General features: G+C 47.7%; 1 protein-coding gene across 4 annotated transcripts in view; it reads left to right on the forward strand.

Moving 5' to 3' along the window:
- The window catches only part of LOC134980836 (zinc finger protein 41-like), a 437,261-nt gene that overhangs the window by 72,814 nt on the left and 337,635 nt on the right, over positions 1-26,812 (forward strand). For all 4 annotated transcript variants that reach the window (XM_063947822.1, XM_063947820.1, XM_063947823.1 and 1 more), the window contains exon 3: positions 1,184-1,268. Coding sequence is in view for 3 of the 4 variants with exons in the window: in XM_063947820.1 (XP_063803890.1) it covers positions 1,194-1,268 (75 nt within the window). In the remaining variant the exon portion in view is untranslated. The remainder of the gene's footprint in view (positions 1-1,183; positions 1,269-26,812) is intronic.

Consider the following 26,812-nt stretch of genomic DNA (forward strand, 5'->3'; position numbering starts at 1 on the left):
ACATGTTATCACATGTTTGCCAGGCCCCCAATTCACTATAGGGGAGAGGGGCGCAAAAGATATCCTTGCTCCGGGCACCATGGCATATAGCTACACCTCTGTCTACAGGTATTCGTGAAAGGCAATATAGCTATCTATGACAGTCATTTGCAGCCTACAGCTCCTTTCACTTTGTCATATTTGTTTATAACTCATAACACTTGTTTAAAATGCTTACAGATATGTTATTACAGATGTCTCTTTCATTGTTTAAATGCATTGACTTAATTTATCGCTATGATTAAAAGTGTGTACGCATGGTGAGATAAATCTGTAAGATTTTGACTATATAGTCAAAATCTTATGAAAAGTTAGTGCATATCTCAAGGTATTAGGGTGTGTACACACGGTGAGATCCTTGCTATGCCCGATTTCCACTTGTGATTTCCCTTGAACTCCCCGGAGCCCAGATAGCACAGATTTTGACTAACTTTTCTTGAGATATGGACTGTGTGTGCTTACGATTTTGGCTTATGCGAGATGTCATTGACATGTGAGATGAACTAGATAGTACACCGATCTAGCAAGGATCAACTTGCCTGCACAGTCTATCATTTCTTGCGATGCCGACCTGGCGGGACCGTGCATCGGGATTGAATCGGAATCGCAAGGTGACTTTCACCTTGCGATCTGCACTAACTTTTCTTGCGATTTTGACTATATAGTCAAAATCGAAAGAAAATATCTCACCATGTGTACACACCCTAAGGCAGCTTGCGATACAGATTCGAACCTGATGCACGCTCCCGTGGGGTTGGTATCGTAAGGCTAGATGGACTGTGCAGGCAAGTCGATCTTGACTATCTAGTGTACTATCTTGTACAAAGTATAGTCAAAATCGTACATAGACAAAATCATACACAGACAAAATCTCAAGCACAGATAGTCAAAATCTGTACTATCTGAGCGCTGGGGGAGTTCAAGGGAAATCTCATAGTCAAAATCGAACATACTGTAGCAGGGATCTCACTGTGTGTACACACCTTTTAGAGTAATTAAGGTTACAGGACCAACCAATTCGGTCTTCAAATTGTACATTTATGTAGACATTTACATTTTACCTTGGCAGCATGGAGCTCATGCTATATTATATTGGACGTACACAAATGTTATGTTTTTAAATGTGTATTTCTTCTATTTTAAGGTCATATTTAATGCTAATGGAGGAAAGTAAGACAGGTGCAGGTGACTCTTTGGATTCCGCACATATAACCCTCGCTGAGATGGAGGTAACCTTCTGTTGCTTTGCAAATCAGTTTATCTAATACTGTAACTAAAAACTGTAACTGTAATTTCTCTAACGTCCTAAGTGGATGCTGGGGACTCCGTCAGGACCATGGGGAATAGCGGCTCCGCAGGAGACAGGGCACAAAAATAAAGCTTTAGGATTAGGTGGTGTGTACTGGCTCCTCCCCCTATGACCCTCCTCCAAGCCTCAGTTAGGTTTTTGTGCCCGTCCGAGCAGGGTGCAATCTAGGTGGCTCTCTTAAAGAGCTGCTTAGAAAAAGTTTTTTAGGTTTTTTTATTTTCAGTGAGTCCTGCTGGCAACAGGCTCACTGCATCGAGGGACTTAGGGGAGAGAATTTCAACTCACCTGCGTGCAGGATGGATTGGATTCTTAGGCTACTGGACACCATTAGCTCCAGAGGGAGTCGGAACACAGGTCTCACCCTGGGGTTCGTCCCGGAGCCGCGCCGCCGACCCCCCTTACAGATGCTGAAGATTGAAGGTCCGGAAACAGGCGGCAGAAGGCTCTTCAGTCTTCATGAAGGTAGCGCACAGCACTGTAGCTGTGCGCCATTGTTGTCACACACTTCACACCAACGGTCACGGAGGGTGCAGGGCGCTGCTGGGGGCGCCCTGGGCAGCAATATTTTAATACCTTATGGCAAAAGAATACATCACATATAGCCATTAAGGCTATATGTATGTATTTAACCCATGCCAGTTATCTAAAACTACGGGAGGAAAGCCCGCCGAAATAGGGGGCGGGGCTTATTCTCCTCAGCACACAGCGCCATTTTCCTGCTCAGCTCCGCTGTGAGGAAGGCTCCCAGGACTCTCCCCTGCACTGCACTACAGAAACAGGGTAAAACAGAGAGGGGGGGCATTTTTTGGCGATATATTGGATATATTTAAGCTGCTATAAGGAACAACACTTATATAAGATTGTTCCCATATATATTATAGCGCTTGGGTGTGTGCTGGCAAACTCTCCCTCTGTCTCCCCAAAGGGCTAGTGGGGTCCTGTCTTCGATAAGAGCATTCCCTGTGTGTCTGCTGTGTGTCGGTACGTGTGTGTCGACATGTATGAGGACGATGTTGGCGTGGAGGCAGAGCAATTGCCGATAATGGTGATGTCACCCCCCAGGGAGTCGACACCGGAATGGATGGCTTTGTTTATGGAATTACGTGATAATGTCAGCACATTACAAAAATCAGTTGACGACATGAGACGGCCGGCAAACCAGTTAGTACCTGCCCAGGCGTCTCAGACACCGTCAGGGGCTGTAAAGCGCCCTTTACCTCAGTCGGTCGACACAGACCCAGACACAGACACTGAATCTAGTGTCGACGGTGATGAAACAAACGTATTTTCAAGTAGGGCCACACGTTATATGATCACGGCAATGAAGGAGGCTTTGCATATCTCTGATACTGCAAGTACCACAAAAAGGGGTATTATGTGGGGGGTGAAAAAACTACCTGTAGTTTTTCCTGAATCAGAGGAATTAAATGATGTATGTGATGAAGCGTGGGTTAACCCAGATAGAAAAATGCTAATTTCAAAAAAGTTATTAGCATTATACCCTTTCCCGCCAGAGGTTAGGGCGCGCTGGGAAACACCCCCTAGGGTGGATAAGGCGCTCACACGCTTATCAAAACAAGTGGCGTTACCGTCTCCTGATACGGCCGCCCTCAGGGATCCAGCGGATAGGAGACTGGAAACTACCCTAAAAAGTATATACACACATACTGGTGTTATACTGCGACCAGCCATCGCCTCAGCCTGGATGTGCAGTGCTGGGGTCATCTGGTTGGATTCCCTGTCTGAAAATATTGATACCCTGGATAGGGACAGTATTTTATTGACTATAGAGCAATTAAAGGATGCTTTCCTTTATATGCGAGATGCGCAGAGAGATATTTGCACTCTGGCATCGAGAGTAAATGCGATGTCCATATCTGCCAGAAGGAGTTTATGGACGCGACAGTGGTCAGGTGATGCGGATTCCAAACGACATATGGAAGTATTGCCGTATAAAGGGGAGGAATTATTTGGCGTCGGTCTATCGGATCTGGTGGCCACGGCAACTGCCGGAAAATCCACTTTTTTACCTCAGACCCCCTCCCAACAGAAAAAGACACCGTCTTTTCAGCCGCAGTCCTTTCGGTCCTATAAGAACAAGCGGACAAAAGGACAGTCATATCTGCCTCGGGGCAGAGGAAGGGGTAAGAGAGGGCAGCAAGCAGCCCCTGCCCAGGAACAGAAGCCCTCCCAGGGTTCTGCAAAGCCCTCAGCATGACGCTGGGGCCTTACAAGCGGACTCAGGAGCGGTGGGGGGTCGACTCAAGAATTTCAGCGCACAGTGGGCTTGCTCACAGGTGGACCCCTGGATTCTGCAGGTAGTATCTCAGGGTTACAGGTTGGAATTCGAGAAGTCTCCCCCTCGCCGGTTCCTAAAGTCTGCTTTGCCAACGTCTCCCTCAGACAGGGCGACGGTATTGGAAGCCATTCACAAGCTGTTTTCTCAGCAGGTGATAGTCAAGGTACCCCTCCTACAACAGGGAAAGGGGTATTACTCCACGCTATTTGTGGTACCGAAGCCGGATGGCTCGGTAAGACCTATTCTAAATCTGAAATCTTTGAACCTGTACATACAAAAATTCAAGTTCAAGATGGAGTCACTCAGAGCAGTGATAGCGAATCTGGAAGAAGGGGACTTTATGGTGTCCCTGGACATAAAGGATGCTTACCTGCATGTCCCAATTTGCCCTTCACATCAAGGGTACCTCAGGTTCGTGGTGCAAAACTGTCATTATCAGTTTCAGACGCTGCTGTTTGGATTGTCCACGGCACCTCGGGTCTTTACCAAGGTAATGGCCGAAATGATGATCCTTCTACGAAGAAGAGGCGTATTAATTATCCCTTACTTGGACGATCTCCTGATAAGGGCAAGGTCCAGAGAACAGCTGGAAGACGGAGTAGCACTAACCCAACTAGTGCTGCAACAACACGGGTGGATTCTGATTTTTCCAAAATCTCAGTTGACCCCGACGACACGTCTGCTGTTCCTGGGAATGATTCTGGACACGGTTCAGAAAAAGGTGTTTCTTCCGGAGGAGAAAGCCAGGGAGTTATCCGAACTTGTCAGGAACCTCCTAAAACCAGGGACAGTGTCTGTGCATCAATGCACAAGAGTCCTGGGAAAGATGGTGGCTTCTTATGAAGCGATTCCATTCGGCAGATTCCACGCACGAACTTTTCAGTGGGATCTGCTGGACAAATGGTCCGGATCGCATCTGCAGATGCATCAGCGGATAACCTTGCGGCCACGGACAAGGGTGTCTCTTCTGTGGTGGTTGCAGAGTGCTCATCTGTAAGAGGGCCGCAGATTCGGCATACAGGACTGGGTCCTGGTGACCACGGATGCCAGTCTGAGAGGCTGGGGAGCGGTCACACAGGGAAGAAACTTCCAGGGAGTATGGTCAAGCCTGGAGATGTCTCTTCACATAAATATATTGGAGCTAAGAGCGATTTACAATGCTCTAAGTCTGGCAAAACCCCTTCTTCAGGGTCAGCCGGTGTTGATCCAGTCGGACAACATCACGGCAGTCGCCCACGTAAACAGACAGGGCGGCACAAGAAGCAGGACAGCAATGGCAGAAGCTGCAAGGATTCTTCGCTGGGCGGAAGATCATGTGATAGCACTGTCAGCAGTATTCATTCCGGGAGTGGACAACTGGGAAGCAGACTTCCTCAGCAGACACGATCTACACCCGGGAGAGTGGGGACTTCATCCAGAAGTCTTCCACATGATTGTGAACCGTTGGGAAAAACCAATGGTGGATATGATGGCGTCCCGCCTCAACAAAAAACTGGACAGGTATTGCGCCAGGTCAAGAGATCCTCAGGCAATAGCTGTGGACGCTCTGGTAACACCGTGGGTGTTCCAGTCAGTGTATGTGTTCCCTCCTCTGCCTCTCATACCAAAAGTACTGAGAATTATACGGCAAAAGGGAGTAAGAACGATACTAGTGGCTCCGGATTGGCCAAGAAGAACTTGGTACCCGGAACTTCAAGAGATGCTCACGGAGGATCCGTGGCCTCTACCTCTAAGACGGGACCTGCTTCAGCAGGGACCGTGTCTATTCCAAGACTTACCGCGGCTGCGTTTGACGGCATGGCGGTTGAACGCCGAATTCTAAGGGAAAAAGGCATTCCGGAAGAGGTCATTCCTACACTGGTAAAAGCCAGGAAGGAGGTGACTGCACAACATTATCACCTCATTTGGAGAAAATATGTTGCGTGGTGTGAGGCCAGGAAGGCCCCCACGGAGGAATTTCAACTGGGTCGATTCCTACATTTCCTGCAAACAGGATTGTCTATGGGCCTCAAATTGGGGTCCATTAAGGTTCAAATTTCGGCCCTGTCGATTTTCTTCCAGAAAGAATTGGCTTCAGTTCCTGAAGTCCAGACTTTTGTAAAAGGAGTACTACATATACAGCCCCCGGTTGTGCCCCCAGTGGCACCGTGGGATCTTAATGTAGTCTTGGATTTTCTCAAATCCCATTGGTTTGAGCCGCTCAAATCGGTGGAGTTGAAGTATCTTACATGGAAAGTAACCATGCTACTGGCCCTGGCTTCAGCCAGGAGAGTATCAGAATTGGCGGCTTTATCATATAAGAGCCCATATCTGATTTTCCATACGGACAGGGCAGAACTGCGGACGCGTCCTCATTTTCTGCCTAAGGTGGTGTCAGCGTTTCACCTGAACCAGCCTATTGTGGTGCCTGCGGCTACTAACGAGTTGGAGGATTCCAAGTTGTTGGACGTGGTCCGGGCATTGAAAATATATATTTCAAGAACGGCGGGAGTCAGAAAGTCTGACTCACTGTTTATATTGTATGCACCCAACAAGATGGGTGCTCCTGCTTCTAAGCAGACGATTGCTCGTTGGATTTGTAGCACATTTCAACTTGCACATTCTGTGGCAGGCTTGCCACAACCTAAATCTGTCAAGGCCCATTCCACAAGGAAAGTGGGCTCATCATGGGCGGCTGCCCGGGGAGTCTCGGCATTACAACTCTGCCGAGCTGCTACTTGGTCAGGGGCAAACACGTTTGCAAAATTCTACAAATTTGATACCCTGGCTGAGGAGGACCTTGAGTTCTCTCATTCGGTGCTGCAGAGTCATCCGCACTCTCCCGCCCGTTTGGGAGCTTTGGTATAATCCCCATGGTCCTGACGGAGTCCCCAGCATCCACTTAGGACGTTAGAGAAAATAAGAATTTACTTACCGATAATTCTATTTCTCGTAGTCCGTAGTGGATGCTGGGCGCCCATCCCAAGTGCGGATTGTCTGCAATACTTGTACATAGTATTGTTACAAAAAAATCGGGTTGTTATTTGTTGTGAGCCGTCTGTTCAGAGGCTCCTACGTTTGTCATACTGTTAACTGGGTTCAGATCACAAGTTATACGGTGTGATTGGTGTGGCTGGTATGAGTCTTACCCGGGGTTCAATATCCTTCCTTATTGTGTACGCTCGTCCGGGCACAGTATCCTAACTGAGGCTTGGAGGAGGGTCATAGGGGGAGGAGCCAGTACACACCACCTAATCCTAAAGCTTTATTTTTGTGCCCTGTCTCCTGCGGAGCCGCTATTCCCCATGGTCCTGACGGAGTCCCCAGCATCCACTACGGACTACGAGAAATAGAATTATCGGTAAGTAAATTCTTATTTTCTCTAACGTCCTAGTGGATGCTGGGGACTTCGTAAGGACCATGGGAATAGATGGGCTCCGCAGGAGACATGGGCACTTTAAGAAAGAATTTAGATTCTGGTGTGCTCTGGCTCCTCCCTCTATGTCCCTCCTCCAGACCTCAGTTTGAATCTGTGCCCGGATGAGCTGGGTGCTGTTTAGTGAGCTCTCCTGAGCTTGCTGTAAGAAAGTATTTTGTTAGGTTTTTTATTTTCAGGGAGCTCTGCTGGCAACAGACTCCCTGCATCGTGGGACTGAGGGTAGAGAAGCAGCCCTACTCTCTGCTGATAGGTCCTGCTTCTTAAGCTACTGGACACCATTAGCTCCAGAGGGATCGTACACAGGATCTCACCATCGTCGTCCGATCCCGGAGCCGTGCCGCCGTCCCCCTTGCAGAGCCGGAAGACAGAAGTCGGGTGCAAGAAGACTTCGAAATCGGCGGCAGAAGACTCCAGTCTTCACTGAGGTAGCGCACAGCACTGCAGCTGTGCGCCATTGCTCCCACACACACCTCACATACTCCGGTCAATGTAAGGGTGCAGGGCGCAGGGGGGGGGGGCGCCCTGGGCAGCAATTAGAGACCTCTTTGGCAAAAGTTTGCATATATACAGTTGGGCACTGTATATATGTATGAGCCCCCGCCAAAAATTGTACATGAAAGCGGGACAGAAGCCTGCCGTCGAGGGGGCGGGGCTTCTTCCTCAGCACTCGCCAGCGCCATGTTTTTTCTCCACAACACCGCTGAGAGGAAGCTCCCCAGCCTCTCCCCTGCAGTTACACGGTAGAAGAGGGTAAAAAGAGAGGGGGGGCACATAATTAGGCGCAAAAATCAATATAAACAGCAGCTACTGGGTTAACATTGAGTTACTGTGTTATTCCTGGGTCAATAGCGCTGGGGTGTGTGCTGGCATACTCTCTCTCTGTCTCTCCAAAGGGCCTTATGGGGGAATTGTCTTCAGATGAGCATTCCCTGAGTGTGTGGTGTGTCGGTACGTGTGTGTCGACATGTCTGAGGTAAAAGGCTCCCCTAAGGAGGAGATGGAGCAAATATGTGTGTGAGAGGGTGTCTCTGTCGACAACGCCGACACCTGTTTGGATATGTGTAATTAAGTGCTAAGGTGAATTTATTGCACAAAAGATTAGAGAACAGACAGGGAATCTACCCATGTCTGTCCCTATGTCGCAGAGACCTTCAGAGTCTCTCAGTGATCACTATCCAAAATAATAGACACTGATATCGACACAGAGTCTGACTCCAGTGTCGACTACGATAATGCAAAGTTACAGCCAAAATGGCAGAAAAGTATTCAATATATGATTATTGTAATAAAAGATGATTTGCATATCACTGATGACTCATCTGTCCCTGACACAAGGGTACACATGTTTAAGGGGAAGAAAGCTGAGGTAAATTTCCCTCCTCTCATGATGAAAAAGAGCGGGAATCTCCAGACAAGAGACTGCAGTTTCCCACAAAGAATTCTCAGGGAGTATCCTTTCCCTACTAGGGCCAGGATACGATGGGAATCTTCCCCTAGGGTGTCACTGCAGATAGCGTGCACATTCTGGTACACTACTCAGACCGGTGATTGTGTCGGCATGGGTTTATAGCGCTGTGGCAGTGTGGACAGGTACCTTATCAGCAGAGATTGAGACCCTAGTATGTGTGTGTGTGTGTATGTATGTATGTATGTATATATATGTATATATAACACTCTCCTTGGTCTGGCACTCCTCTTTCCCGCAGGGAATCTGCTCCGGTGCCCTCCTTAAGCAAGGTAACTCTGGATATGGAAAATGGAAGGCGGCACTCAGGAGACTTTCTTGAAGATCGAAAACGTGCTTTAATGTGTATCAACGTTTCGGGAGACGTACTCCCTTCTTCAGGACACAGCAATAATATTGCTGTGTCCTGAAGAAGGGAGTACGTCTCCCGAAACGTTGATACACATTAAAGCACGTTTTCTACCTTCAAGAAAGTCTCCTGAGTGCCGCCTTCCATTTTCCATATATGTATATATAGAGATATATATATATTAAAGATGCTGTCTTAAGATATATAATATAAAAAGAGATTAGGACGGCGGCACACAGGAAATAAAACACAACCACAGCCACTTGTGTAGGCCAACGTTTCAAAGCATGTGCTTTTTCGTCATTGCCCTGACGAAAAAGCACATGCTTTGAAACATTGGCCTACACAAGTGGCTGTGGTTGTGCTTTATTTCCTGAGTGCCGCCGTCCTAATCTCTTTCTACATAACAGTGTGAGCTGTATTTGCGGAAGGCAACGGGGACAGTATTTCCAGTAACAGTGAGTGCCGGACTTTTTGCATATTATATATAAAGAGACATGAGTCTACTGGGTCCTAGAGTCAAAGCTATGTCGATTTCTGCTTGACGTGTCCTGTAGAATATGCAATGGACAGATGATGCCGACTTAAGAGGCATATGGAAGGCTGAGGATTGTGTGGAGAAGGGTTCTCGGACCTGGTCTCCACAGCTATAGCTGGTAATTCTGATATTTTGCCTTATATTCCTGCACAGCCTAGGAAAGCACGACATTATCAAATGCAGCCTTTCGAACAAAGAAACAAGAAAGTCCGAGGTGTGTCCTTTCTTGCCAGAGGCAGGGGCAGAGGAAAGAAGCTGCACAACACAGCTAGTTCCCAGGAACAGAAGTCCTCCCCGGCCTCTACAAAATCCACCGCATGTCGCTGGGGCTCCACAGGCGGAGCTAGGCCTGGTGGGGGCACGCCTTCGTAAGTTCAGCCACAAGTGGGTTCACTCCCTGTTAGATCCCTGGGCAATAGATATTGTGTCTCAGGGATACAAGCTGGACTTTGAGGAGATGGCCCCTCACCGACGGCCCTTCCGGCTTCCCCCCACGAGAGGGAAACAGTGTTAACTGCAATTCACAAATTGTATCTTCAACAGGTGGTGGTCAAGGTTCCCCTCCTTCAACAAGGAGGGGGTTATTATTTGACCATGTTGTAGTCCCGAAACCGGACGGTTCGGTCAGACCCATATTGAATTTAAAATCCCTGAACATATACCTGAAAAGGTTCAAGTTCAAGATGGAATCGCTAAGAGCGGTCATTGCAAGCCTGAAAGGGGGAGATTTTATGGTGACTCTGGACATAAAGGATGCATACCTTCATGTCCCCATTTATCCACCTCATCAGGCGTACCTCAGAATTGCGGTACGGGATTGTCATTACCAATTTCAGACGTTGCCGTTTAGTCTGTCCACGGCCCCGAGAATATTCACCAAGGTAATGGCGGAAATGATGGTGCTCCTGCGCAAGCAAGGTGTCACAATTATCCCGTACTTGAACGATCTCCTCATAAATGCGAGATCAAGAGAGCAGTTGCTGAACAGCGTATCACTTTCTCTGGAAGTGTAACGGCAACACGGCTGGATTCTATATATTCCAAAGTCGCAGTTGGTTCCTACAGCTCATCTGCCTCTCCTAGGCATGATCCTAGACACAGGCCAGAAAAGGGTTTATCTCCCGATAGAGAGAGCTCAGGAGCTCATGACACTGGTCAGGAATCTATTAAAACCAAAACCGGTGTCAGTGCATCACTGCACTCGGGATGGTGGCATCATACGAGGCCATTCCCTTCGGCAGGTTCCATGCGAGGACCTTCCAATGGGACTTACTGGACAAGTGGTCCGGATCACATCTTCAGATGCATCGGTTAATCACCCTATCCCCCAGGGCCAGGGTGTCTCTCCTGTAGTGGCTGCAGAGTGCTCACCTTCTCAAAGGTCGCAGATTCGGCATTCAGGACTGGGTCCTGGTGACCACGGATGCAAGCCTCCGAGGGTGGGGGGCAGTTACACAGGGAAGAAATTTCCAAGGGCTGTGGTCAAGTCAGGAGACTTGCCTTCACATCGACATCCTGGAACTAAGGGCCACATACAACGCCCTACGTCAAGCGGAGTCCCTGCTTCGCGACCAACCGGTTCTGATTCAGTCAGACAACATCACCGCAGTGGCTCATGTAAACCGCCAAGGCGGCACAAGGAGCAGGGTGGCGATGGTAGAAGCCACCAGAATTCTTCGCTGGGCGGAGAATCACGTAAGCGCACTGTCAGCAGTGTTCATTCCGGGAGTGGACAACTGGGAAGCAGACTTCCTCAGCAGGCACGACCTCCACCCGGGAGAGTGGGGACTTCATCAAGAAGTCTTCACGCAGATTGCAAGTCGGTGGGAACTACCACAGGTGGACTTGATGGCATCCCGCCTCAACAAAAAGCTGCAGAGATATTGCGCCAGGTCAAGAGACCCTCAGGCGATGGCTGTGGACGCACTGGTGACACAGTGGGTGTTCCAGTCGGTCTATGTATTTCCTCCTCTTCCTCTCATACCCAAGGTGCTGAGAATCATTAGAAAAAGAGGAGTGAGAACAATACTCATTGTTCCGGATTGGCCAAGAAGGACTTGGTATCCAGATCTGCAAGAAATGCTCACAGAGGACCCGTGGCCTCTGCCTCTAAGACAGGACTTGTGCAACAGGGGCCCTGTCTGTTCCAAGACTTACCGCGGCTGCGTTTGACGGCATGGCGGTTGAACGCCGGATCCTAGCAGAAAGAGGCATTCCGGATGAGGTCATTCCTACGCTGATAGAGGCTAGGAAGGATGTGACGGCTCAACATTAGCACCGTATATGGCGAAAATATGTGGCTTGGTGTGAGGCCAGGAATGCCCCTACGGAGGAATTCCAGCTGGGCCGTTTCCTTCACTTCCTACAGTCGGGAGTGACTTTGGGCCTTAAATTGCGTTCCATTAAGGTTCAGATTTCGGCCCTATCCATTTTCTTTCAAAAAGAACTGGCTTCTCTACCTGAAGTTTAGACGTTTGTAAAGGGAGTGCTGCATATTCAGCTCCCTTTTATGCCTCCAGTGGCACCTTGGGAACTTAACATGGTGTTGAGTTTCCTGAAATCACACTGGTTTGAACCACTCAAAACGGTGGAAGTAAAATATCTCACGTGGAAGGTGGTCATGCTATTAGCCTTGGCTTCGGCTAGGCGTGTGTCAGAATTGGCGGCTTTGTCACATAAAAGCTCTTGTCTGGTTTTCCATGCGGATTGAGCAGAATTGCGGACCCGCCCACAATTTCTGCCGAAAGTGGTTTCATCCTTTCATATAAACCAACCTATTGTGGTGCCTGTGGCTACTACTGACTTGGAGGATTCCGAGTCACTGGATGTGGTCAGGGCTTTGAAGGTTTATGTAGCCAGAACGGCTAGGGTCAGGAAAACAGAATCTTTGTTTATCCTGTATGCTTCCAACAAGCTTGGGGCGCCTGCTTCAAAGCAACCTATTGCTCGCTGGATCTGTAACACGATTCAGCAGGTTCATTCTGCGGCTGGGTTGCCGCTGCGTAAATAAGTTCAGGCCCATTCCACAAGGAAGGTGGGCTCTTCTTGGGCGGCTGCCCGAGGGGTCTCGGCATTACAGCTTTGCCGAGCGGCTACTTGGTCAGGTTCAAACACCTTTGCAAAGTTCTACAAGTTTGATACCCTGGCTGAGGAGGACCTTGTGTTTGCTCATTCGGTGCTGCAGAGTCATCCGCACTCTCCCGCCCGTTTGGGAGCTTTGGTATAATCCCCATGGTCCTTACGGAGTCCCCAGCATCCACTAGGACGTTAGAGAAAATAAGATTTTACTTACCGGTAAATCTATTTCTCGTAGTCCGTAGTGGATGCTGGGCGCCTGTCCCAAGTGCGGACTTCTTCTGCAATGCTTGTATATAGTTATTGCTTAAATAAGGGTTATGTTATAGTTGCATCAGGGTTTATCTGATGCTCTGTGATTGTTCATACTGTTAACTGGGTAAAGTTATCACAAGTTATACGGTGTGATTGGTGTGGCTGGTATGAGTCTTACCCTGGATTCCCAAAATCCTTTCCTTGTACTGTCAGCTCTTCTGGGCACAGTTTCTCTAACTGAGGTCTGGAGGAGGGACATAGAGGGAGGAGCCAGAGCACACCAGAATCTAAATTCTTTCTTAAAGTGCCCATGTCTCCTGCGGAGCCCGTCTATTCCCATGGTCCTTACGGAGTCCCCAGCATCCACTACGGACTACGAGAAATAGATTTACCGGTAAGTAAAATCTTATTTTTTAAAACTGTAAGTTGATTGAGAGATGTCACACGTGCTATTATCATGCAACATCTAGAGGCTTATGTAATAGCCTGCGAGCTGCACACTGTGCGGAAATGACGAGTTTGCCCGTATTTTTAATACAATTTCTTTTCTTGGGGATGACCAGTAGTAACCTATACATAAGTAGTGTGTGGTGGAGACAGAATATGGTGAAAACAAATACACCAAATTTTAAGATGCAATCTGCAATATATCAAGCACATAGTAAAAACAAATAAAAACAAATTCAATAAAAGTGCAAAGGAGGTATGAATAGATGCAATAAAATATAAAAAGAGAGTGAGGACAAAGAAAACTAAAATAAGATTATAACAAAAGTCAGCAGAGTCTGTGTGTAGTTAACGACTGTACAAAATACCAAGGGCACCAAGTATCATGAAATTTAGCTAATGTGTTGTTTATTAAGGTGGTGATATATTCCATAGTAGCTGTAAAGTTAATATGATATGCGTAATCAATTTGTCATGAGATTTTGGTAACCGGGGATCGGTGCATGAAGCAATGTCACAATAGGATTGAGGACAATGCCGGGGCCAAGGGCTCGAGTGATTAAAGTATGGACTATATCCCAAAAGTGTCAAATAAGGGAATATGTCCACCAAATTTGAAAAAAGGTCCCTTCATCCTCACTAAGGGGGTTATTCAGACCTGATCGCATGCTGCTGTTTTTCGCAGCAGTGTGATCAGGTCTGAAGTGCGCCTGCGCATGGGTCGCAATGTTCAGGCTCGTCGCCAGGGAGCGATGGATCGAACGAGAAAGCAATCGCATCGGCGATCGCTAGAAGATTTACAGGAAGAGGCTGTTTGTGGGCGTCAACTGACCGTTTTCAGGGAGTGTCCATGTGAACGCAGGCGTGCCCGGCCGTTTCCAGGGAGGGATCCCTGACGTCAGCTCCGTCTTGGTTCATCGCAGCAGGTGAGTAAGTCCTGAGCTGTGCAGAGACTGCACAAGCGTTTGCAGCCCCGCACAGCGAATTCCCCCTCCTCTGTGGGCAGCGATTACCTGGTCGCAGCAGTTCAAAAAATAGCCTGCGTGCGACCGAGTCTGGATTAGGCCCAAAGTCTCCAACATTGATTGGATGTTGCTGGATATATGGTGTGGTCTGGTAGGAACCAAATACCATTGAGTATTTACACTGCTCAAAAAAATAAAGGGAACTCTTAAACAACACATCCTAGATCTGAATTAATGAAATATTCTTATTAAATACTTTGTTCTTTACATAGTTGAATGTACCGACAACAAAATCACACACAAATTATCAATAGAAATCAAATTTAATAACCCATGAAGGTCTGAATTTGGAGTCACACTCAAAATTAAAGTGGAAAAACACACTACAGGCCGATCCAACTTTGATGTAATGTCCTTTAAAACAAGTCAAAATGAGGCTCAGTAGTGTGTGTGGCCTCCACGTGCCTGTATGACCTCCCTACAACGCCTGGGCATGCTCCTGATGAGGTGGCGGATGGTCTCCTGAGGGATCTCCTCCCAGACTAAAGCATCCACCAACTCCTGGACAGTCTGTGGTGCAACGTGGCGTTGGTAGGTGGAGCGAGACATGATGTCCCCGATGTGCTCAATTGGATTCAGGTCTGGGGAACGGGCGGGCCAGTCCATAGCATCAATGCCTTCGTCTTGCAGGAACTGCTGACACACTCCAGCCACATGAGGTCTAGCATTGTCTTGCATTAGGAGGAACCCAGGGCCAACCGCACCAGCATATGGTCTCACAAGGGGTCTGAGGATCTCATCTCGGTAGCTAATGGCAGTCAGGCTACCTCTGGCGAGCACATGGAGGGATGTGCGGCCCCCCAAAGAAATTCCACCCCTCACCATTACTGACCCACTGCCAAACTGGTCATGCTGGAGGATGTTGCAGGCAGCAGAACATTCTCCTTGGCGTCAGTGGCGAATTTGCCAATCGCGGTGTTTTCTGGCAAATGCCAAACGTCCTGAACGGTGTTGGGCTGTAAGCACAACCCCCACCTGTGGACGTCGGGCCCTCATACCACCCTCATGGAGTCTGTTTCTGATCGTTTGAGTAGACACATGCACCTTTGTGGCTTGCTGCAGGTCATTTTGCAGGGCTCTGTCAGTGCTCCTCCTGTTCCTACTTGCACAAAGGCGGAGGTAGCGGTCCTGCTGCTGGGTTGTTGCCCTCCTACCTCCTCCTCCACGTCTCCTGATGTAGTAATAATAATAATAATAATTTCTCTAACGTCCTAGAGGATGCTGGGGACTCCGTAAGGACCATGGGGATAGACTGGCTCCGCAGGAGACATGGGCACTTTAAGAAAGAATTTAGTTCCTGGTGTGCACTGGCTCCTCCCTCTATGCCCCTCCTCCAGACTTCAGTTTGATACTGTGCCCAGAGGAGCTAGGTGCTTTTCAGTGAGCTCTCCTGAGTTTGCTGATACAGGTTGAGTATCCCATATCCAAATATCCGAAATACGGAATATTCCGAAATACGGACTTTTTTGAGTGAGAGTGAGATAGTGAAACTTTTTTTTTGTGATGGCTCAATGTACACAAACTTTGTTTAATACACACAGTTATTAAAAATATTGTATTAAATTACCTTCAGACTGTGTATATAAGGTGTATATGAAACATAAATGAATTGTGTGAATGTAGACACACTTTGTTTAATGCACAAAGTTATAAAAAATATTGGCTAAAATTACCTTCAGGCTGTGTTTATAAGGTGCATATAAAATATAAATGCATTCTGTGCTTAGATTTAGGTCCCATTGCCATGATATCTCATTCTGGTATGCAATTATTCCAAAATACGGAAAAATCCGATATCCAAAATACCTCTGGTCCCAAGCATTTTGGATAAGGGATACTCAACCTGTAGAAAGTATTTTGTTAGGTTTTTTATTTTCAGGGAGCTCTGCTGGCAACAGACTCCCTGCATCGTGGGACTGAGGGGAGAGAAGCAGCCCTACTCTCTGAAGCTAGGTCCTGCTTCTTAGGCTACTGGACACCATTGGCTCCAGAGGTATCAGTACGCAGGATCTCACCCTCGCCGTCCGTCCCAGAGCCGCGCCGCCGTCCCCCTCGCAGAGCCGGAAGACAGAAGCCGGGTGAGTATGAGAAGCAAGAAGACTTCACAGGCTGCAGAAGACTTCGTGATCTTCACTGGAGGTAATGCACAGCACTGCAGCTGTGCGCCATTGCTCCACACACCTACACATACTCCGGTCACTGTAAGGGTGCAGGGCGCAGGGGGGGCGCCCTGGGCAGCATTTGGGACCACATATTGGAAAAAGAGCACATATATACAGCTGGGCACTGTATATATGTATGAGCCCCCGCCAAAGAATTACAATTTAAGCGGGACAGAAGCCTGCCGCCGAGGGGGCGGGGCTTCTCCCTCAGCACTCACCAGCGCCATTTTTTCTCCACAGCACGCTGAGAGGAAGCTCCCCAGGCTCTCCCCTGCTGATACACGGTAGAAGAGGGTTGAAAAGAGAGGGGGGGCACATAATTAGGCGCAAAAAAATATATAAACAGCAGCTACTGGGTTAACATTAAGTTACTGTGTTATTCCTGGGTTATATAGCGCTGGGGTGTGTGCTGGCATTGTCTCTCCAAAGGGCCTTGTGGGGGAACTGTCTTCAGAAAGGACATTCCCTGTGTGTGTGTGTGGTGTGTCAGTACGCTTGTGTCGACATGTCTGATGAGGAAGGCTACGTGGGAGAGGAGCGGGAGCAAATGAATGTGGTGTCTCCGCCGACGGTGCCGACACCTGATTGGATGGATATGTGGAAGGTTTTAAATGATCATGTTAATTCCTTGCATAAAAGATTAGACAAGGCTGATGCATTGGGACAGTCAGGGTCTCAACCCGTGCCTGATCCTATGTCGCAGTGACCGTCAGGGTCTCATAAGCGCCCACTATCCCAAATTGTTGACACAGATACCGACAGGGATTCTGACTCCAGTGTCGATTACGATGATGCAAACTTACAGCCAAAATTGGCTAAATCCCTTCGATATATGATTATAGCGATAAAGGATGTTGTGCACATCACAGAGGAAACCCCTGTTCCTGACACGAGGGTGTATATTTATAAGGGAAAGAAACCTGAGGTAACTTTTCCCCCCTCACACGAACTGAATGAGTTATGTGAAAAAGCTTGGGAATCTCCAGATAAAAAACTGCAGATTTCCAAAAGGTTTCTTCTGGCGTATCCTTTCCCGCCAACGGACAGGTTACGATGGGAATCCTCCCCTAGGGTGGACAAAGCTTTAACACGCTTATCCAAAAAGGTAGCTCTGCCGTCCCAGGATACGGCTACCCTCAAAGATGCTGCTGATCGCAAACAGGAGGGTACCCTGAAGTCCATTTATACACATTTGGGTACCTTACTAAGACCGGCAATTGCGTCGGCCTGGGTATGTAGTGCTGTAGCGGCATGGTCAGATACCTTATCTGGGGAATTTGATACCCTAGATAAGGATACTGTATTATTGACCCTGGGGCATATTAAAGACGCTGTCCTATATATGAGAGATGCTCAAAGAGACCTTAGTCTACTGGGTTCTAGAATAAACGCTATGTCGATTTCTGCCAGAAGGGTCCTGTGGACTCGGCAATGGACAGGTGATGCCGACTCAAAAAGGCATATGGAGGTTTTACCTTGCAGGCGTGAGGAATTGTTCGGGGAGGGTCTCTCGGACCTGGTCTCCACAGCTACAGCTGGAAAGTCAAATTTTTTGCCTTATGTTCCCTCACAGCCTAAGAGAGCACCGCATTATCAAATGCAGTCCTTTCGTTCACAAAGAAACAAGAAAGTCAGAGGTGCGTCCTTTCTTGCCAGAGGTAGGGGCAGAGGAAAGAAGCTGCACAACACAGCTAGTTCCCAGGAACAGAAGTCCTCCCCGGCCTCTACAAAATCCACCGCATGACGCTGGGGCTCCACTGGCGGAGTCAGGGCCAGTGGGGGCGCGTCTTCGGAATTTCAGCCACACTCCCGGGTGGATCCCTGGGCAATAGAAATTGTGTCTCAGGGTTACAAGCTGGAATTCGAAGAGGTCCCTCCTCGCCGGTATTTCAAATCGGCCCTACCGTCTTCCCCCCTAGAGAGGGAGATAGTGTTATATGCAATACAAAAATTGTATCTTCAGCAGGTGGTGGTCGAAGTTCCCCTCCTTCAACAGGGAAGGGGTTATTATTCGACCATGTTTGTGGTTCCGAAACCGGACTCTGAACCTAAACCTAAACCTGAACCTAAACTAAAATCTCTGAACCTATACTTGAAAAGGTTCAAGTTCAAGATGGAATCGCTAAGAGCGGTCATCGCAAGCCTGGAAGGGGGGGATTTTATGGTGTCACTGGACATAAAGGATGCGTACCTTCATGTCCCCATTTATCCACCTCATCAGGCGTACCTAAGATTTGCGGTACAGGACTGTCATTACCAATTTCAGACGTTGCCGTTTGGTCTCAACGGCCCCGAGGATTTTCACCAAGGTAATGGCGGAAATGATGGTGCTCCTGCACAAGCAGGGTGTCACAATTATCCCTTACTTGGACGATCTCCTCCTAAAAGCGAGATCAAGAGAGCAGTTGCTGAACAGCGTATCTCTTTCACTGAAAGTGTTACAACAACACGGCTGGTTTCTCAATATTCCAAAGTCGCAGTTGGTTCCTACGACTCGTCTGCCTTTCTTGGGCATGATTCTGGACACGACCCAGAAAAGGGTTTATCTTCTGATAGAAAAAGCCCAGGAACTTATGACTCTGGTCAGGAACCTTTTGAAATCAAGACAGGTGTCAGTGCATCATTGCACTCGAGTCCTGGGAAAAATGGTGGCCTCGTACGAGGCCATTCCCTTTGGCAGGTACCATGCGAGGACTTTCCAATGGGATCTGCTGGGCAAGTGGTACGTATCACATCTACAGATGCATCGGTTGATCACCCTGTCCCCCAGGGCCAGGGTGTCACTCCTGTGGTGGCTGCAGAGTGCTCACCTTCTCGTGTGCCGCAGATTCGGCATTCAGGATTGGATCCTGGTGACCACGGACGCAAGCCTCCGAGGTTGGGGAGCAGTCACACAGGGAAGAAATTTCCAGGGTCTTTGGTCAAGTCAAGAGACTTGTCTGCACATCAACATCCTGGAACTAAGGGCCATATACAACGCCCTACGTCAAGCGGAGACCTTACTTCGCGACCCTCCAGTTCTGATCCAGTCAGACAACATCACCGCAGTGGCTCATGTAAACCGCCAAGGCGGCACAAGGAGCAGAGTGGCAATGGCGGAAGCCACCATGATTCTTCGCTGGGCGGAGAATCATGTAAGCGCACTGTCAGCAGTGTTCATTCCGGGAGTAGACAACTGGGAAGCAGACTTCCTCAGCAGACACGACCTACACCCGGGAGAGTGGGGACTTCATCCAGAAGTCTTCGCACAGATTGTCGGTGGGAACTGCCACAGATAGACATGATGGCGTCCCGCCTCAACAAAAAGCTACAGAGGTATTGCGCCAGGTCCAGAGACCCTCAGGCAGTAGCGGTAGACGCCCTAGTGACACTGTGGGTGTTCCGGTCAGTCTATGTGTTTCCTCCTCTTCCTCTCATACCCAAGGTGTTGAGAATAGTAAGAAGAAAAGGAGTGAGAACAATCCTCGTTGTTCCAGATTGGCCACGACGGACCTGGTATCCAGCTCTGCAGGAAATGCTCACAGAAGATCCGTGGCCTCTTCCTCTAAGACAGGACCTGTTGCAACAGGGACCCTGTCTGTTCCAAGACTTACCGCGGCTGCATTTGACGGCATGGCGGTTGAATGCCGGATCCTAGCAGAAAAAGGCATTCCGGTTGAGGTTATCCCTACGCTGATAAAGGCTAGGAAGGAAGTAACAGCGAAACATAATCACCGTATATGGCGAAAATATGTTTCTTGGTGTGAGGCCAGGAATGCTCCTACGGAAGAATTCCATCTGGGCCGTTTCCTTCACTTCCTACAAACTGGAGTGGATTTGGGCCTTAAATTAGGCTCCATTAAGGTCCAGAATTCGGCCCTATCCATTTTCTTTCAAAAAGAATTGGCTTCTCTCCCAGAAGTTCAGACTTTTGTAAAGGGAGTACTGCATATTCAGCCTCCTTTTGTGCCTCCGGTGGCGCCTTGGGACCTTAATGTGGTGTTGAGCTTCCTAAAGTCACACTGGTTTGAACCACTTAAAACGGTGGAGTTGAAATATCTCACGTGGAAGGTGGTCATGTTATTAGCCCTGGCTTCGGCTAGGCGAGTGTCGGAATTAGCGGCTTTATCACATAAAAGCCCCTATCTGGTTTTCCATATGGATAGAGCGGAATTGCGGACACGTCCTCAGTTCCTGCCAAAAGTGGTTTCATCCTTTCATATGATCCAACCTATTGTGGTGCCTGTGGCTACACGGGACTTAGAGGATTCCGAGTCCCTTGATGTGGTCAGGGCTTTGAAAATTTATGTAGCCAGGACGGCTAGAGTCCGGAAAACAGAAGCATGTTTGTTCTGTATGCAGCCAACAAGCTTGGCGGCCCTGCTTCAAAGCAGACTATTGCTCGCTGGATCTGTAACACGATTCAGCAGGCGCATTCTACGGCAGGATTACCGTTACCTAAATCGGTCAAGGACCATTCCACTAGGAAAGTGGGCTCTTCTTGGGCGGCTGCCCGAGGGGTCTCTGCACTACAGCTGTGTCGAGCTGCTACTTGGTCGGGTTCAAACACCTTTGCAAAATTCTATAAGTTTGATACCCTGGCTGAGGAGGACCTCATGTTTGCTCAATCGGTGCTGCAGAGTCATCCGCACTCTCCTGCCCGTTTGGGTGCTTTGGTATAATCCCCATGGTCCTTACGGAGTCCCCAGCATCCTCTAGGACGTTAGAGAAAATAAGATCTTACTTACCGGTAAATCTATTTCTCGTAGTCCGTAGTGGATGCTGGGCGCCCGTCCCAAGTGCGGACTTCTTCTGCAATACTTGTATATAGTTATTGCTTCAATAAGGGTTACGTTATTGTTGCATCGGGCGTGAACTGATGCTATGTTATTGTCATACTGTTAACTGGGTTGTTATCACAAGTTATACGTTGTGATTGGTGTGGCTGGTATGAATCTTGCCCTGGATTACCAAAATCCTTTCCTTGTACTGTCGGTCTCCTCTGGGCACAGTTTCTCTAACTGAGGTCTGGAGGAGGGGCATAGAGGGAGGAGCCAGTGCACACCAGGAACTAAATTCTTTCTTAAAGTGCCCATGTCTCCTGCGGAGCCCGTCTATCCCCATGGTCCTTACGGAGTCCCCAGCATCCTCTACGGACTACGAGAAATAGATTTACCGGTAAGTAAAATCTTATTTTTATTTTTTATAGCGCTCTTTCTCCACTAGGACTCAAGGCGCTTAACAGATACATAGCATAATATAGTACAGAAAATAATGAAGTACATTTTCATAAAACACAGAAGCTTGAAGATACTAAAAGGGACATTATGGAAATGCTTGAGTAAACAGGAAAGTCTTGAGTCTACTTTTGAAGGATTCTATAGTTGGGGCCTCTCGCACTGTGCGGGGAAGTGAGTTCCATAGAGTCGGAGCCGCATGACTAAAAGCTCGACCCCCAGATGAATTATGGTAGATTCTAGGTACTGCTAAAAGTCCTTCATCTACAGATCGCAGTAATCGAGTGGGGCAGTATGGGGTCAGTAGCTGCTTCAGGTACCTTGGGCCCTGGTCATGTAATGCTTTGAAACTCAGTAAGCCAATCTTGAAGATAATTCGCCATCTTACAGGCAACCATTGAAGGGAGTCGAGTATGGGTGTTATGTGGCTAGAACGGGGCTGGTTGGTTAACAGCCTGGCAGCTGTGTTTTGCACCAGCTGTAAGCGTTGCAGTTCTTTTGCTGGGAGACCAAGGTAAAGGGCATTACAGTAGTCTAATCTAGATGATACAAATGCATGTATGACACATGGCAGATCATCTGAGGGAATTAAGTGCTTGAATCTGGCTATGTTCATCAGGTGAAAGAATGAGGATTTGATTGTGGCTGATATCTGATGTTTAAGTGTCAAGCCACCATCCAGGACAACGCCAAGATTCCGCACACGATCAGTGGTCTGTAATTCTGAATCCCCGAGTGTAAGTCCAGTTTGTTGGCTATGCTGCAGTCTTGTCCTTTGATGTTGCAGTCGTATCATAAGGACCTCTGTTTTATCCGGGTTCAGTTACAGCCAACTGGCACTCATCCACTCCTGTAGCTCAGCTAGACAGCCATTTAGGGTTGCTATTGGGTTATCCGTGCCCGGAGCAAAGGACAAGTACAGTTGTGTATCATCTGCATAGCAGTGGTAGACCAGACCATGGCGCCTGATTATTTCGCCCAATGGGAGCATGTACACTGCAAAAAGCATGGGGGGATAGTATAGAACCTTGTGGAACACCACATGGCAATGGCACCGGTGGTGATGAGTATAATCCAGATGATACTCTCTGTGACCTGCCTGTGAGAAATGATTTGAACCAGCTTAGGACTGTGCCATATATGCAAAATGCTAAGGCAACAATTTTTATAAAAACATTAAACACCCAACAGTCCATCCTCTGATTCCACTAGACCAATTGGCTGGATTCAGCTATGATAACCATTCTGCTCCATCTACATCATATTCAGGGTCATCATGCTTTTCTCTAAACACATCCTTAAGTTCTTGTACCTTATTTAAGTGGTCTTCTATGGCCTCCTCTATAGAGGTGGTCTGGTTCAGATAATTACAGCATGCACCTTCTATCACCATACACATACCCCCTTCTTTGGCTGTCAGGTAATCTAAAACCATTCTATGAGCCTGCACCTCTCATTTCATCATTTTTATGTCTTCTAAAACTAGTTTAAATGTGTCATCATACATGGCAGTAAAATTGTCAAGCAGTTCCGCCAATGCTTCTGTTATGGGAATTCTGAACTGTACCTCCAGCAAGGGCTAGTCCCATTTTCTTATACCATGGAATGTAAATGAGATCATGGGCATGAGTTTTGCTTTTTGTTCAGTTCCCTTTTTTTCCAAGGGATTAAAATGGGTTGGGGTATCCTCTATCTCTGGATTATCTATTGCTCTAATTGCAGGTATTACTTTCCCTAGTGTGCAGGTACCCTGTCCCCCATATGGTATCCACTTGTAAGCCTTTTTACCACAAAGAAAGTACACGTCTGGTTGCAGAATGTAAGGTTTATTAACCACTACTCCATAGGCAATCTGTAAAGCATACATTTGATTGGAAATATCTTGGGTTATGATAAACACATTTTCTATTATGTCCTTGAGGATGTTGGGGACACCAAAAGAACCATGGGATATAGACGGATCCGCAGGAGACATGGGCACTTTAAGACTTTCAAAGGGGGCGTGACCTGGCTCCTCCCTCTATATCCCTCCCCAGACTCAGTTTAGAAAATGTGCCCTGCGAGATGGAGGCACTCCGGGGAGCTCTTAGAGTTTCTCTGAAAAGACTTAATGTTAGGTTTTTTATTTTGGGGAGATCTGCTGGCTACAGACTCCCTGCTTCGTGGGAAAGAGGGGAGAGCAGTCTAGACCCAGTTCTAATGAGTTTCAGGGCTCTGCTGCTGCTAACAGGATGCCTTCAGCTCCTGAGGGGAGATGAACGCTGGGCTCTCCTGGATGCTCGCTCCCACAGCTTGCCGTCCCCCCTCTTCAAACCAGAAGACAGGTGAGTATGTGAGGAAAAGACATCTTCTCTTAAACAAAGACTGCATATAGAGGTACCGCGCAACGTGATTTACATAGTTACATAAACAGTGAGGTTGAAAAGAGGCAAAATGCCCATCGGGTTCAACCTGTATTCATCTGTGTATTTTCTAATGTGCATGCTGAAGTAATGGTTTAGTACCGATTTACAGCAGTGATTCCTACCACTCCCAGATAATTTTAATGTCAATATGCTAAATGCTAAAGCCCTTGATACGTTTTCCTGTTAGAAATTTGTCTAATCCGTTTTTAAATGCATTTATAGAGTCTACCATTACTACTTCCTCCGGCAGTGAGTTCCAAATCTTTATTCCCCTTACAGCGAAGAACCCCTTCCTACGTTGCATACGGAATTTTCTCTCTTCTAGCCTCAGTGAGTGCCCATGCGTCCTATACAGAGTTCTTTTAATAAATAAATCAGTTGCTAGCTCCGTGTAATGCCCCTTTACATATTTGAAGATATTAATAATGTCTCCTCTTAGTCTCCTCTTTTCTAGTGAATACATATTTAATTTAGTAAGCGCCTCCTCGTATTCCAGTGTCTCTAAACCTTTAATCAATTTAGTAGCTCGTCTTTGAACTCTTTCTAGTTCCGCGATGTCCTTTTTGTAATATGGGGCCCAAAACTGAACGCAATATTCCAGGTGTGGGCGTACCAGTGATTTGTACAACGGCAGGATTACATCCTCATCCTTGGTCTCAATGCCCCGTTTAATGCACACAAGCACTTTATTTGCCTTTTTTGCTGCAGTTTGGCATTGTGTACTGTTACTAAGCCTATTATCTATGAGCACCCCCAAATCTTTTTCCACCATAGTTACCCCTAGATTTTCTCCATCTAGAGTGTAGGATGCAAGTGTGTTTTTTGTCCCAAAATGCATAACTTTGCATTTTTCTATGTTGAACCTCATTTTCCATTTAGACGCCCAGAATTCCAGTTTAACTAAGTCATTCTGTAGAGATTCCACATCGGTTTCTGAGTTAATTACCTTACACAGTTTTGTGTCGTCTGCAAAGATTGACACTGTGCTTTCCAGGCCTATTCATAGATCATTGATAAATATAATGAACATCAGTGGGCCAAGAACAGACCCTTGTGGTATGCCACTGACTACTGGTGCCCAGCTGGAGAACATCCCATTTACCACTACTCGTTATTCCCTGTTGTCCAACCAATTACCTATCCAAGTACAAATAGTATTTCCTACGCCAAGTTCCCTTAATTTGTGGACCAGTCTCCTATGTGGCACTGTATCGAAGGCTTTTGCAAAATCTAAGTAAACCACGTCCACTGCTTTTCCATGGTCAAGATTCTTACTCACTTCCTCATCGAAGCTAATTAAGTTGGTTTGACATGATCTGTTCCTTACAAACCCATGTTGACTTTTAGTAATAAACTTAGTTGCATGTAGGTGCTCCTCTATGCTATCCGTCAAAATGCCTTCTAATATTTCTCTGACGTCCTAGTGGATGCTGGGGACTCCGTAAGGACCATGGGGAATAGACGGCTCCGCAGGAGACTGGGCACATCTAAAGAAAGATTTAGGACTATCTGGTGTGCACTGGCTCCTCCCCCTATGACCCTCTTCCAAGCCTCAGTTAGATTTCTGTGCCCGGCTGAGCTGGATGCACACTAGGGGCTCTCCTGAGCTCCTAGAAAGAAAGTATAGTATAGGTTTTTTATTTTCAGTGAGACCTGCTGGCAACAGGCTCACTGCAACGAGGGACTAAGGGGAGAAGAAGCGAACTTACCTAAGTGGTGGTAGCTTTGGCTTTCTAAGGCTACTGGACACCATTAGCTCCAGAGGGATCGAACACAGGACCCGACCTCGTCGTCCGTTCCCGGAGCCGCGCCGCCGTCCCCCTTACAGAGCCAGAAACAAGAAGGTGGTCCGGAAAATCGGCGGCTGAAGACTTCTGTCTTCTCCAAGGTAGCGCACAGCACTGCAGCTGTGCGCCATTGCTCCTCATGCACACCACACACTGCGGTCACTGATGGGTGCAGGGCGCTGGGGGGGGGGCGCCCTGAGCAGCAATAATAACACCTTAGCTGGCAAATCTAACACCATATATAGCCCCAGAGGCTATATAGGTGTATATTAACCCCTGCCAGAAACGATAAAATAGCGGGAGAAAGCCCGCCGAAAAAGGGGCGGAGCCAACTCCCTCAGCACACTGGCGCCATTATTCCCTCACAGCTTCGCTGGAAGGAAGCTCCCTGGCTCTCCCCTGCAGTCCTGCACTACAGAAAGGGTAAAAAAGAGAGGGGGGGCACAATTTAGGCGCAGTATATATATATATATATATATATATATATATATATATATATATATATATATATATATATATATATATATATTTATTATAGGCAGCTATAGGGGAAAACACTCTATATAGTGATATCCCTGTGTTATATAGCGCCCTGGTGTGTGCTGGCATACTCTCCCTCTGTCTCCCCAAAGGGCTTTGTGGGGTCCTGTCCTCTGTAAGAGCATTCCCTGTGTGTCTGCTGTGTGTCGGTACTGCTGTGTCGACATGTATGATGAGGATAATGATGTGGAGGCGGAGCAAATGCCTGTGAATGTGATGTCACCCCCTGCGGGGTCGACACCAGTGTGGATGGACTTATGGAAGGAATTACGTGACAGTGTCAGCTCCTTACATAAAAGGTTTGACGACATAGGACAGCCGGCTACTCAGCTTGTGCCTGTCCAAGCGTCTCAAATGTTATCAGGGGCTATAAAACGCCCGCTACCTCAGATGACAGATACAGATGTCGACACGGATACCGACTCCAGTGTCGACGATGATGAGACGAGTGTACCCTCCAATAGATCCACCCGTTATATGATT

Source organism: Pseudophryne corroboree, chromosome 12, assembly GCF_028390025.1.
Source record: "Pseudophryne corroboree isolate aPseCor3 chromosome 12, aPseCor3.hap2, whole genome shotgun sequence".
NCBI lineage: Eukaryota > Metazoa > Chordata > Amphibia > Anura > Myobatrachidae > Pseudophryne > Pseudophryne corroboree.